The 13,573-nt window shown below is 46.5% G+C and overlaps 1 protein-coding gene across 3 annotated transcripts in view; it reads right to left on the reverse strand.

Moving 5' to 3' along the window:
- The window catches only part of Osbpl10 (oxysterol binding protein like 10), a 257,610-nt gene that overhangs the window by 171,461 nt on the left and 72,576 nt on the right, over nt 1–13,573 (reverse strand). For all 3 annotated transcript variants that reach the window (XM_085688999.2, XM_048424343.3, XM_085689000.2), the window contains exons 2-3: nt 4,808–4,983; nt 312–391 (exon numbers count right to left, since the gene is read on the reverse strand). In XM_085688999.2, coding sequence (XP_085545125.2) covers nt 312–391; nt 4,808–4,983 — 256 coding nt within the window. The remainder of the gene's footprint in view (nt 1–311; nt 392–4,807; nt 4,984–13,573) is intronic.

The raw sequence follows: 13,573 nt of genomic DNA on the forward strand, positions 1-13,573 counted from the left end.
GGAGACAGGAAGCTTCCTGGAGCTCATTGACCAGTCAGCCAGGCCCAGCTGATGGGAGATCGGGTTCAGTAAGAGACCCTGTCTCAAAAAAGAAGACACTCAAACCCAACACCAACCTCTGGCTTCAATGTGCATAAGTGCACATATGCGCACATGTGCACAGACATGAACATGAACACACAATTAAGATGCAATATATTTTCACCCCCCCATCCCTGAAATAAATGGGCTCCCGTCACCCAGGTGACTCAGAAGCTCCCTCACCCCTTCCCAGGTGGCTGGGAAGCCCCCTTCCTCCTCTGCTTACCCACCTTGGAATTGGTCTCCATGTGGTATTTGGCACACGCTCGAAGCTGAGTCACCCAGAACTGTCTCTCCTTCGCATCCGCAGCTGAAACAGAGAAGAGGGAGAGAGGAAGACTTGCAGAGATTGTCGCCAAGCACAGCAACTGACTTGGACGCCCACCTCCAGGGGATGGAGACCTGGAGAGTGAGAGGCAGGAGGAGGGAAGAGGGAACATGGAGAACATTCTGACAGCCTGACCGAGCACAAAGAACCAAATGACATTCAGACATCACACAGTAAAAAGTGTCTTCCAAAATGCCAGTTACAGTAACTAATGATTAGGCCTTTTTTTTTCTCTGCCTCTTCTGGAAAAGTCACTGTGTATTTAATAAGGCAGAAGCGGGGACAGTACAAGCATTGTTTTTAAACGCCTCTCTACCTTGTGTGGCTAATAAAAGTCCTCCAGAGCCTGCTGTTCTACGGAAGCATTTGCAAAGATTTGTGCAATGACTGAGCCAAGGAAGACACCAAATGCTGCCCTGGAGAACCTCAGATCTCTCCCAGAAACACAAGACTGGGTATGATAATTTTAATATAATTGTCCCCATAATCTTATAGTAGTTGGCATTACTAGGAGGTGTGACTTTGTTTGACTTTGTTGGAGTGTATGGCCTTGTTGGAAGAAGTATGTCACTGTAGGGGCAGGCTTTGAGGTTCCCTATGCTCAGGATGCTGCCCAGTGTCTCAGTTGACTTCTTGTTATCTGCAAGACGTAGCACTCTCAGCTACTATTCCAGCACCACGTCTGCCTGCATGCTGCCATACTCCCCACCATGATGATAATGAACTGAGCCTCTGAAACTGTAAGTGAGTCACCCAATTAAATGTTTCCCTTATAAGAGTTGCTGTGGCCATGCTGTCTCTTCACAGCAATAAAAAACCCAAGACAATAATAATAGCAATAATAATAATAAAGTCTTGCTGGGCATGGTGGCATATACCTGCATTCCTAGCATTCAGAAGGCTGGGGCAGAAGGATCTAGAGTTCAAGGCCAACAAGGCTTAAGGGATTCAGTTCTATGCTAATGTGGCTGGAGTGTACAGTGAGACTTCATCTTTTTAAAAAAGGTTAGGAGCGGGTAGTGCTAGGAAGATGCCCCTGTTGATAAAGCACTTGTTGTATAAGGATGAGGACTGGGGTTCAGATTTCACCTATGTAGAAAGCCAGGCACTGTGGTACATCTCTGTAGCCCCAGTCCTGGGGAGCAGAGACAGGAGGATGCCTGGGACTTGCTAGACAGTCAGCCTAGTTGAATTGGTGAGCTCCAGGTTCAAAGAGAGATTTTATCTCAAAAAATAAGGTGGCGAATGATTGAAAAAGATACCCAGTGCTGACTTCTGGCCTCCACACACATGTGCACAAACACACACACACACACACACACACACACGTGCACGCACACACATACAATGTAAAGGGGGGAGAGAGAGAGAGGAGAGATAAAAGCACAAGACAATCATGATCACACTTCCATCTACACCCACTTCTCAATTAATGCACATAATTATTCTTATATGTCATGGACATACAAGTTCCAAAAACATCGAAATCATCAGTGTAACTGTAATTAACTACTTAATAGCGCTAGAAAACTGAAAACAGTAACTATGCAAAATAGAAACTTATTCCCATGGAAATTATACTCGTTTACAAAGACGAGCCCAAGTGTCATTTGTCAAAACTCAGCTCCAGCTTGATCTTCCATGTAAAGACATCCAGAGTTAGGGCTGGAGCGACAGCTCAGTTCCCAGCACCCACACGGTGGCTCAGACCTGTCTGTGCCAAGGAACCCAGCTCCATCGTGTTCAGAAAATGAGAAACAGACCATGAGAGTCTCATGGGTCAGACACAGCAAAGGAGTGACATGCAGAAAACTATCCTGTTATTTGGAAGCTGATAAAGTTCAGCTAAACTTGTGCCTGAGTCATGCAGAGTTTAACAATAATTTCAAATCTGCTATTAAAACTGCTCTTTAAAAACCTGAACAGGGCTGAAAAGATGACTCAGCAGTTAAAAGCACAAACTGCTCTCTCAAAGGACCCTAATTTGGTTCCCAGCACCCACGCTAGGCAGCTCTCAAATGCTTGTAACTCCAGCTCCAGGAGGATCTGATGTCCTCTTCTGGCCTCCACAGGTACTGCACTCACATGCACAACCCCCCACACAGATATACACACAATTTAAAAATAAAATCTTTTTTTAAAACTGAAGCTTAGTAATCCACAGAATAGGAACAACTCAACCAGCTGGGATGGCTCAACTAGGAAATGAGTTGGGTTTGTGTCTCTATCAATCACACATGTGGAGGGGAAATACCGTTAAATTGTCCCTTCTATGATCTCTGCAGCGACAATTTATTAAGCAATAAATGGCAAAGCAACACCAAAGACCACATAAATATACTCAGCTGGAAGGCATACTGCAGGAATCCCAAAAGAGAGGCGGGGCAGCGGGGGGAAGGGGGTCTTCAACTGCAGGCTCTTTCATTTCAGGGGCTTTGAGTTGCCTTTCAGCTTCTGAGATGGTTCATGTCTACATAATACAGAGCTATTAACTCAGTCTATCTTGGCCAGGGGTGGGGGAAGTTTGGCAGTAAAACAAGTGAGAATTGGACTGAGAGCCAGGAAACCAGACCCTCAGCATGGCTTCACAGCCGTCTCCAGCACAGTCCAAAGTGGATGAGGAGTGTTGTCTTTGATATTTGCTATTGCTTTGGAAAAGAAAAAAAAAGGTATATATGAAGGTAAAAATGATTAGCCACCTATCACAGCCCAGCTTTGCTCAGGCCTTAAGAAATAACAAAAACTGAGGTAGGGGGTGTGTGGGTATAGGTGTGAACTGTGAGTGCCTATGTTCTGTGATACTTCAGTTCTGCCAGGTTAACTGAACTTAGACTCAACATGGAAACATGCTTCTAAGCATGTGGAAGGGCATTTACAGAGAAGGGAACACACACCCTAAATGTGGGCAGCACAATCTCTAGGCTGAGACTCGAAGCATACATCTCTCTTCTTTCTGGCTGTGGACTCTACGGGAATCAGTAGCCCCTGCCCCATGCCCCTGCCCCATGCCCTCCCCACCGTGACTGACCGACTGACCATGTCTCTCAAACTGAGCCAAAAGGAAGCTTTCTCTCCTGAAGTGACTTTGCCGAGTATTTTGTCACAGTTAAGTAACTGCTACAGCATTGCATGTGAGTGGGGGTGGGGGGGTGCGGACATGCACAAGCACACACACACATACACAAACATACACACACTTTGCTCATTTTATTATTTTATCAGAACCTTAAAAGGATGCAGCCAGGACAGAATCCTGGCAAAATGATAATAAAATTATCCTGCAATAACCAGGCCCAGCATCTCTGTGTAGTGAGAATGTACAATGACTTCCCTCTACAGACATCCCACACACAGCAATGCTCAGGGGCCACCACGATGCCAGCAAGTGCCTACAGGGAGATTAACAGGGCAGGCTCCCAGTAGGAGCCATGACAGTGGTAGAACATGAAGAATGGGTCCTTTGCAAAAAGAAAGTCCTGGAAAAACTTTGGGGGAAAGGCCCTGGGACACTTAAAAGGTTTGCTTTGTTCTTAGAGCACGACGCCTAACAAGACTCCTAACAAGACAACGGAGTGAAGATTAAGAAGGAGAGATGGGGGGGGCAGTGAGAGAAAGAGAGATCGAGTCAGAGAGAGAATGAAAGAGTGGAGTCAGGGAGAGAGTGAGTGCGTGCGTGCGTGCGTGCGTGCGTGCGTCTTGAATGAACACTGCGAATCTTCAGAGCTAAGCTAACTTTTCCCTGACAAGCAATTCCCCCCACCCTACCCCAGGGGGTGGAAGAGCAAGGGAAGATTATCACCCTGACTCTGGACAATTATTAAAGGTATTTTTTTATTTGTTTTTAAGACAGGGTCTCACTATAGTCCTGGGTGGCCTGAAACTCTGTTTCAAGCTGGCCTTGAACGCAAAGAGACTTCCTGCCTCTGTGTCCTGAGTGCTGGGATCAAAAACATGAGTTTTTTGGTTTTGGGGGGGCTTTTTGTTTTATTTTGTTTTTCAAACTTTAGAGTGGCTTCTTTGGTTTTTAAATCATATTTATTTAGTGTGTGTGTGTGTGTATGTGTGTGTGTATGTGTGTGTGTATGTGTGTGTGTATGTGTGTGTGTGTGTGTGTGTGTGTGTGTGTGTGAGAGAGAGAGAGAGAGAGAGAGAGAGAGAGAGAGAGAGAGAGAGAGAAAGCGCTCAAAAAACAACTTGCAGGAGTCAGTTCTCTCCGTCCATCAAGGACCAGAGGTTCAAACTCAGGTTGTCAATTTGGTAGCAGTAGCCCCTATCCAATGAACCATCTCTCCAGCTCTAAGGGTAATTTCCCCGGCAGAAACAAAAGAGCCACCAATCAGAACCACACCCGTAAGGCAGTTATGAGGCCCTCACAATGTCACCAGAATGACAACGTACCTCTCAGCTTATACATCTCTCCGTTGGCAGAATACACGACCAGCATGTGGGGAGCTTCGTCACTCAGGGATACGATGGCTCCAGACAAAGACAGGACTCCTCGGGGCTTCTGGTGTTTGCTCTGCTCATTCACAAAATACTGCAGGAGGCCAGCCTCAAAATCCAGCACAAAGTACCTGAACAGAGAGACCACAGCACGTGACTTCTCTCCAGTCAGATCCCGTCGCGCAGCACAGTAAGAGTGAGACCAAACCAAAAGCAGCATCGGAGCACCCAAGCTACAAAGTCAGAGACTAGAACTCCGCTCAGGACTCAGGAACCACACACATAAGACAGTACCAACTGTAAGAGCAGAGAGACCCTGGGACCCATCGCGTTCTTAGGAGACCACTGGCCCTCTACAGTTCAAAAGTAAGAACCTCAGCAGATGGCAGACGAAGGCCAGCACCTAACTGCCATCCCCACCAGGCAGCAATGCCTTGTGACCTTTCATTCTATGGCTGTATAATTGCATGTAATCATTTCCACGGGGCATGTGCCACATGGGGTAACTTGAGTCTAAGATCTCAAGTCATGGTTCTCACTCTCAGCTCAGAATAAGCTCTCTAAGTCCCTTTGAAGTGAAAGCTGGGTCTTTGTCTACACACACACACACACACACACACACACACACACACACACACACACAAGGCATTGTACTCAGGATCTAACTAGCACCTTACCACTAAGATAAATCTCCCACTGTTGAGAGCCGTGTTGCATGCTGTGGACCCAGGGATTTCAACACTCTGCTTATCACAGTGCAAGCCAAGTCTGCCTTTTCAAAGGGTTCAGAAATTACTAAGCTCAAGGCAAACCTCAGGATCTTGGGGTGGAGGTTGTCTCAGCCACAGAGGGGCTCACATGGAGAGGTTTCTAGGCTGTGTCTGCAGCACTGACTACCCCCACACACATGTGAGTGGGATGCCCAGGGACTCTGAGGCTTGGGAAGTTCTCCCAAACCCACGGGTCCACATATTACCACTTATAAGTAACTGTGGTTATTTAAAAATGAAAAAACTTTTTAATTGATGACTTTTTTTTTCAAACAACTAACAAGTTCTTAGGAGATAACTTGGGAACTTTCTGAGGCATTATATAAATGACGTTATTTTTCTAGGGCAGAGGGGACCATCTGTGCCACAGCCCAGGCTAGCCCCAAACTCTCAGCAATCCTCCTACTTCAGACTATCACGTGCTGGGTTAGCAGACAGGCAGCAACCTTGGTCTGGGCAGTTCTGGGGATCACGCCTGCTAGGTAAGCACTCAGTTGACTGCGTCAGTGCCCAGCCCCTGAGGATCCACTTCCAGCCCTCACACATGCTAGTCTCACGAACGCTAGGTAAGCACTCTCCCAAATGCACCAAGCCCTGGCCCTCCAAGAGCTGAAACACAAATGCAAAATGAACTGTTTGCACTAAAGAATATTAACCAAGTTTTCCTTTCAAGCCAGATGGGCCCAGGTACTCATGCCTGGAACCCCAGGATTCAGGAGGTGGAGGCAGGAGGATTGCCTCATATGAGAGGCCAGCTTGGACTATATAATGAGTTTCAGACCAGCTTGAACTACACTAAAGACTCTGTCTTAAAAATAAATAGGGGGCCTGCCTTTAATCTGCACTCGGGAGGCAGAGGCAGGAGGATCTCTGTGAGTTCGAGGTCAGCTTGGTCTACAAAACCTAGTTCCAGGACAGACTCCAAAGCAACAGAGAAACCCTGTCTCGAAAAACAAAGTAAAATAAAAACCAAATAAATAAATAAATAAAATTTAAAAATAGGGGTTAGAGAGCTGTCTCTGTAGTTAAGAGCACTGACTGCTTCCAGGGGACCTGGGTCCAAGGCCTAGAACCCCATATATTTTACAACTCTCTGCAACACTGGTTCCAGGACATCCAGCGCCCTCTTCTGGCCCCAAAGGATACTTCACGCACATGGTACACAGACATGCAGACAAAACACCCACATACATAAAGTAAATGATCTCAAGGTTAAAGTAAGTATATAAGTAAATAGTCAAGTGTGGTGACACGTGCCTTAATCCCAGCACATAGGAGGTAGAAGCGGGAAGGTAAGGAGTTAAGGTCAGCAGGAAGGTAAGCAGGAAGATAAGGTCATCCTCAGCCACAGAGTGAATGTGAGTCCATCCTAGGTTGCTACATGAGATATGTCTCAAGAAAGAAAGAAGGGAGGAAGGTAAGAGGGAGGGAAGGAGTAGGGAGAGAGAAAGGAAGGGAGGAAGAGGGGAAGCAGGGAGGGAAGAGGAAATCATATACTTATTTTCTAAATATAGTCCAAATGTTTATCTCATCAGAGGGATGGGATGGTGTCTACAGACGTTAAGGATTTAGCACAGAGGGACAGCGTGTTCCTTCAGCATGGCCTTTCAAAGTAAAGTCAGCTGGAGACGGACAGATGACAGTCATGCACCTGGCACCAAAGTCATTCCTGTCGGTCACAGCCCCTGGGAAGAAGGAAATTAAACTTGGTTTCCCACCGGGTCACAGCTCTGTCAGGTCCAGCCTGGAGCTATGTCTGAAAGTCAGTGCTTTCATTCTGAGGAAAGTGAACCATATTTCTGGCTGCATTAGCCAAATAAAATGGCCAGCTAAAACTCTAAAGGTCTTCAACGGTTGAAACAAACCAAACCTCTACAACCTGAGAGGGTGAGTGTGTGAGTGTGTGTGTGTCTGTGTGTCTGTGAGTGGGGGTGTGGGTATATATGGGTCTGTGGGGTGTGAGGGTGTATATGTATGAGCATATGTGTGTCTCTCTGTGTGTGTATTTTTGAGCTGTAATAAGCAATTTTGCTGCTGTGCAGGTGAACTGAATGGTGTACAGAGACCATTTTCGTTGCTAAATTTTATTTAGATGATTGTTCTGGGGGAAGAGAAGAGAGTCAGTGGGAGGAGTCAGGTCAACCCAAGAAGAAAGTCCCCTTTGTTCTACTGGCCTGGCTTCTGGAGAGGCCCCACAGGGCTCCTCGGCTGGAGGGGAAGGCCCTTCCGAAAGGACTGAGGACATGAATCCATCACTAACATCCTTAGAAGCATCCTGGTGCACACAAATGCCAAGTGCATACAGGCCCTCACGCTCCAGCCCATAAACACCTGTCCATATGACATTCACACCTGTGTTCACACACCCATACATAGGCACTCACACACACTCAGACAAACCAAGCCAGGCATGCCTACACAGCCACAGCCTCACTCACACCTGTCTGGGCACATGCAACCATGTATGTCCACACTCACTCATGGGCAAGTGAATGAGCACTCAGAGCCACGATTCCCCACTTTGCAAAAGCCACAAAAAGCTGGCTGGTTTTCTTCTGTGTTCCCATCATCTCTGTGGCCTACAGGTCAACCTGCTTAGGCAGCAACCCCTTCCCAATGTGTCTATCACAATTCAAGAAGACTGTAACCTCCTCCCAATGTGCACAATACAATTCTAAATGCAGACCCTTCTAATTTCTGTGGCTATAATAAAACACCCTAACCAAAAAGCCAGGTAGGAGAAAGGGCTTGGGTTTATTCGACTTATAAGTCCAGGCGAGTCTACCATCAGTCACATCCACAGTCTTTGTTTCTGCCACTTTTGCTCTCTGTACGGCTCCAGATATCCTCCTACAGCGGATGGAGTCACCCATAGTGGGCTGGGTCCTCTTCCATCAATTAACTACCAGAGACAATCCCAACAGACCCACCCACAGGCCAGTCTGAGCTGAATAATCTCTCAGGTGAAAATCTGCCCAGGTTAACTTTAGCTTGTGCCAAAGCTGAAATTTAAAACTAACCACCACATGGTGGTGTATACATCCACTGTATCCCCAGTTTATACAATACAACCCTACATATAGACTCAAACCTGATATGGGATGTCCTTCTGCACACTGCAAAAATGTGTTGCTTTTATTGGTTGATGAATAAAGCTGCTTGGCCTATGGCAGGGCAGAATATACCAACCTAGATACTTTAGGGCTACCTTCACTTTAAAAAAGAGGACAAAAATGTGTTATGTTGAGGAGAAGTTATGCTTTTGTTTCCACGAAAATCCCAAAGGCCATGGAGTCATTCCAGGTTAATATGGGCTGATTTGATGGAGGGAGAACTCCTGGATCTTGGCAGGTGACGTATATCAACAAAGGTCACAGCTGATCTGCCCAGGACTTAGCCATTATCTCAATTGTCTCAGGGACCCTAAAGATGCCTTTGCCCACAGACAACAAGAAGCAGTTTAGAGAACACAATACCCATATTCCCAAGAAGTAGAGTGGATGGTCTTTGGTTATTTGGTGGGTTATGGATTTGTTATTATCTAGGGGAATATAGGATAAAAAGATAACTATTAATCTCAGATATTTTGCATTGGCATGGATTTGGGCATATTAATACAAATTTAAAGTTATTTCTGTTATATCATATTTATGTTTCTACTCTTGTTTGGGGTATTGTGCTTATACAGTTCATTTAAAAATGCAATGTACAATTAAGAAAATGAAGTAGTTAATCTATAATTATCAAACATCCTTCTAGAATCTTTGATGGTATTAAAGACTAAATGTTAAAGTTATAGTTTTCCTTAGCTATGATAGAAAGTAAATTAGGTATAAAAATTTGGAATCACTAAGACAGACAATGGAGTATTTTCTCTGAATTTGTTAAATATAAACAGACTGAATATTGTAAATGTAACTGGATTACTGATTTTGTTGTATATAGTTTTACTATATTAAAATCCTTTCGTTTTATTTAGAAAAAAGGGGAAATGTTGTGGAATATTAGTTTAAGATGTACTACATCCATTTATGCTGTGGAATATCTGTTTAACGATGCAAAGATGTTTTGAATTCTTTTATGCTGCATTAGTTTAACTCTGTTCAGTTGTTTACTTTGCCTGCCTGAAATGCCTGATTGGTCTAATAAAGAGCTGAATGGCCAATAGCTACACAGAAGAGAGGGATAGTTGGGGTTGCCAGGCAGAGAGAATAAATAAGAAGAGAAATCTTACAAAGAGAGAAGAGTAAGGAGCAAGCAAGGAGGAGGAGAGGAGAATGCCAGGGGCCAGTCACCCAGTCACGCAGCCAGTCAGAGTAAGAAGGAAAGAAAGATAAAGAGAATAAAGAAAGGTAAAAAGTCCACAGCAAAATGTAGTTAAAACAGGATAATTTAAGTATTAAAGCTGGCTAGAAACAAGCCTGGTTAAGGCCGGGCATTCATAAGTAAGAATAAGTCTCTGTGTGTTTTTTTGGGAGCCGGGTAGTGGGACCCCAAAAAGTTAAAATTAAAAAAAAAACCTATAGGCAACTGTTTATTTTAGTTCTCAGTCCGTTATGATAGGGAGGGTGTGGTTATAGGGGTGTGAGGCAGCTGGTCACATTGCTCCCACAGCCGGAATTAAGTAGACAGGTGCTCAGCTCAGTTTCCCCTTTTAATTCCATCTAGGGCCCTAGCTCCTGCGAATGGTGTGACCTACATTCAAGGTGGGTTCTCCCTCCTCAGCAAGGCCTTTCTGCAGACTCCCTCACAGACAGGCCCCAAGGTGTGTGGTGTGTCGTCTAGGTGACTCAAAACCCCGTCCCACTGAGCATCAGGATTAACCAGCAAGTGGGGATTCACGCTCAGCCTCAGGGTGGGCAGCTGTAATTGGAGTCTTTTGTATGGTTCTGTGTGGGTCACACATTTTGGGTACATGGATTCACATTATGGTTAGAGACAAAAGAGTCCGAAAAAGTTCAGCAAGGTTTGGAGGAAACGGTTCTAGTTCCACGGCCAAGGATTCACTCGACTTGTTGATCTTGCCTTTTCTTTTTTTTCTCCTAGAACAGGTTCTCATGTAGCCCAGGATAGCCTGAAAATCACTATGTAGCTAAGGATGGCCTTGAGAAATTTCTGATCTTCCAACTCCAGAATGCTAGACAAGTGTGTGCTATGCACACCAGGAACTGAACTCAGGGATTAGTACATGCTGGGCAAGCGCTCTACCAACTGACTCACAGTCTTGGCCCTCCACTTCTTTCTTTTTATTTAATAATTATCATCATTGTCATCTTCATTATTTGTGCACGTTCATGCACACACAGGTACCAACAGCATGCATGCAGAGGTCGCAAGACAGCTTTTGAGAATTGGTTCGCTCCATCATGTGGGCCCTGGGGATTGAACTCAGATCTTCAGGGTTGTGTGGCAGATGCTATTCCCACTGATCCACCTCACCAGCATTCGTTTCTCAAAATGATTTTCTGAGCACCTATTATGTCCCAGTTTTCCTGCGGGGGTGTTGAGAGGTAAGAGAGTGAATGACAGTCACTGAGATAAAACTGAGACTCCCGCTGTGACATTGTATCACGGCAGAAGCGAGTCAATTAGTCGGCTGTAACTTGTAAGAGGTTCCCAGGGCTGAGGAGCTGAGGTCTGGGGATGAGGAAACAGGAGTGAAGAGAGGGTACAGTGTTGACAAGGACTTCAGTGCAGTGAAGGGAAGAGGGGGTGACTCCATGGTACCTGGAATAAGAGCCGTCTTCACATCAAGAGGCCTCAGCCAAGGGTGGCGAGCGGTTACCCACAATATGGGGGAGACCTTGTCAAGCAGGGAGGGACGGAGTCAGCTACTACAGGGGTTCCATCTTTCCCAGCACAGACTAGGAAGGCGAACCAGCTCTGACCCCCAGTGTCAGCTGCACACCCAGCTGAGACTGTCCTAAGCACCACGTCTGGCCGTCCCCATGACTGTCCTGCTATGCTAATAGTTCACCGAGGCCGGGCCAACAGAAAAGGCATTGTGCTCTCTGCAGAGAGGGACAAGTCCATGCACCTGGGAATACTGTTAATTAAAGCAGCAAAGATGCCCCACGGGTGCACTGTGAGGGTCAAAGCCTCCAGACCAATTTGGAGTAAACCACAGACTAGTCAGAGATCTAACCAGAAGATTCATGAGGTGGGGGACTGCACACTTTCCTGGGTTCCCCCACATCAGGGCACAGAGGCAGCAGAAGCCAGGGCAGGTCCCATCCACCCACACATTTTAGAGCTGTCAGAAGACTGACAGAAAGTCAAAGCCAGGGCAGACATGAAAGCAACCCAAAGTCAAGTATGGCCTACCAACAAGCAGGACTGCAACAGAGCTTCTGGGTAAAGGGTCCTGTCACACAGTCTCTGAAGGGTCCTGCCACACAGTCTCTGAGGGGTACCGTCACGCAATCTCTGAGGGGTATCGTCACACAGTCTCTGAGGGGTACCGTCACACAGTCTCTGAGGGGTCCTGCCACACAGTCTCTGAGGGGTATCGTCACGCAGTCTCTGAGGGGTACCGTCACGCAGTCTCTGAGGGGTACCGCCACGCAGTCTCTGAGGGGTACCGCCACGCAGTCTCTGAGGGGTACCGTCACGCAGTCTCTGAGGGGTACCGTCACGCAGTCTCTGAGGGGTACCGCCACACAGTCTCTGAGGGGTACCGTCACGCAGTCTCTGAGGGGTACCGTCACGCAGTCTCTGAGGGGTACCGCCACACAGTCTCTGAGGGGTACTGCCACGCAGTCTCTGAGGGGTACTGCCACACATTCTCTGACAGACCCAGCAAATCATAGAAACACACAGTCGAAGCATGGACAGAATTTCACCTCAGTGGTACAACAGGAAGCCAGCTGCCACCTGTAATCCAAGCATCTGGGAGGCTGAGACAGGAAGATGAAGTTTAAGATAGCAAGTTGAGGCCAGCCTGGGCTACACAGTAAGATCTTATTTTTAAGGAAGAAAAAAATGCATAACCCAGTCAGAACCAGGCAGAAGATCCCATTTTGCCAACAAAGGTAAAATGGTTAACAATGCACCATTTCCTTTTTGATTGTTATAAGATGCCTTAAGGGAGGAAGAAAAGGTTTGCTTGGGCTCACTGAGGGGATTCAGTCTGTGGTGACAGGGGAGACACGATGGCAGAAGCATGGGGCAGTTGGGTCACAAGGTGTCAGTGGTTCAGAAGCAGAGAGAAAGATAAACATTGGTGCTCAGCTCACTTTTCCCCTTTATTCATCCTGGGACCCCAGCCTATGGATGGTCCCGCCCACATCAGGGCCGGTCTCTCTCCACAGTTAAACCTCTCTGGGACACCCTCAGACACACCAAGGTGGGTGATTCTTGAGTGATTCCAACCCAGTGAGGTTGACAGTTGTGTTGTGTGGTTTTAATTATAAACATGGCAAAACCTAGAATCAACAGGAGTATCTATCTCAGTGAGCAACTGTCTAGGTTGGCCTGTGGGCGTGTCTGGAGGAGACTATCTTGATTCCTTTAACAGAGGTGAGAAGACCCAGCCTGTCTTCTGTAAGTGGGCATCGCCATTCCCGATGCTCCTGGACTACGGTAGAGAAAGCTGGCGAGTGTCACTCAGGCACGCGGGCATCTCTCCCTGCTCCTAACTGCAACTGTGATGCATCCAGCTGTTTTACATCCCCACTACCCGGACTTCCCAGCCATGATGGACTGTAAGCCTAAACCAGGAGCTTAAATAAACCGTTTCTTCCCTAGGTTGTATTTTTATCAAGCTGTAGGATCACAGCAGCAGAAACTAAACTGGGGTGGCCGTGTAGATGAAACAGCACACAATTATGCGAGAAGAGACACTTCGTAGTCTTTAGCAAAATGCAAATGAAAGCCACGGTGAGCCCCATTTCACACACACTTGCAACGCCGACCATAAACAGACGCACAATAGTAAGCAGTGAGGATGTGG

Source organism: Myodes glareolus, chromosome 4 (assembly GCF_982192425.1).
Source record: "Myodes glareolus chromosome 4, mMyoGla1.1, whole genome shotgun sequence".
NCBI lineage: Eukaryota > Metazoa > Chordata > Mammalia > Rodentia > Cricetidae > Myodes > Myodes glareolus.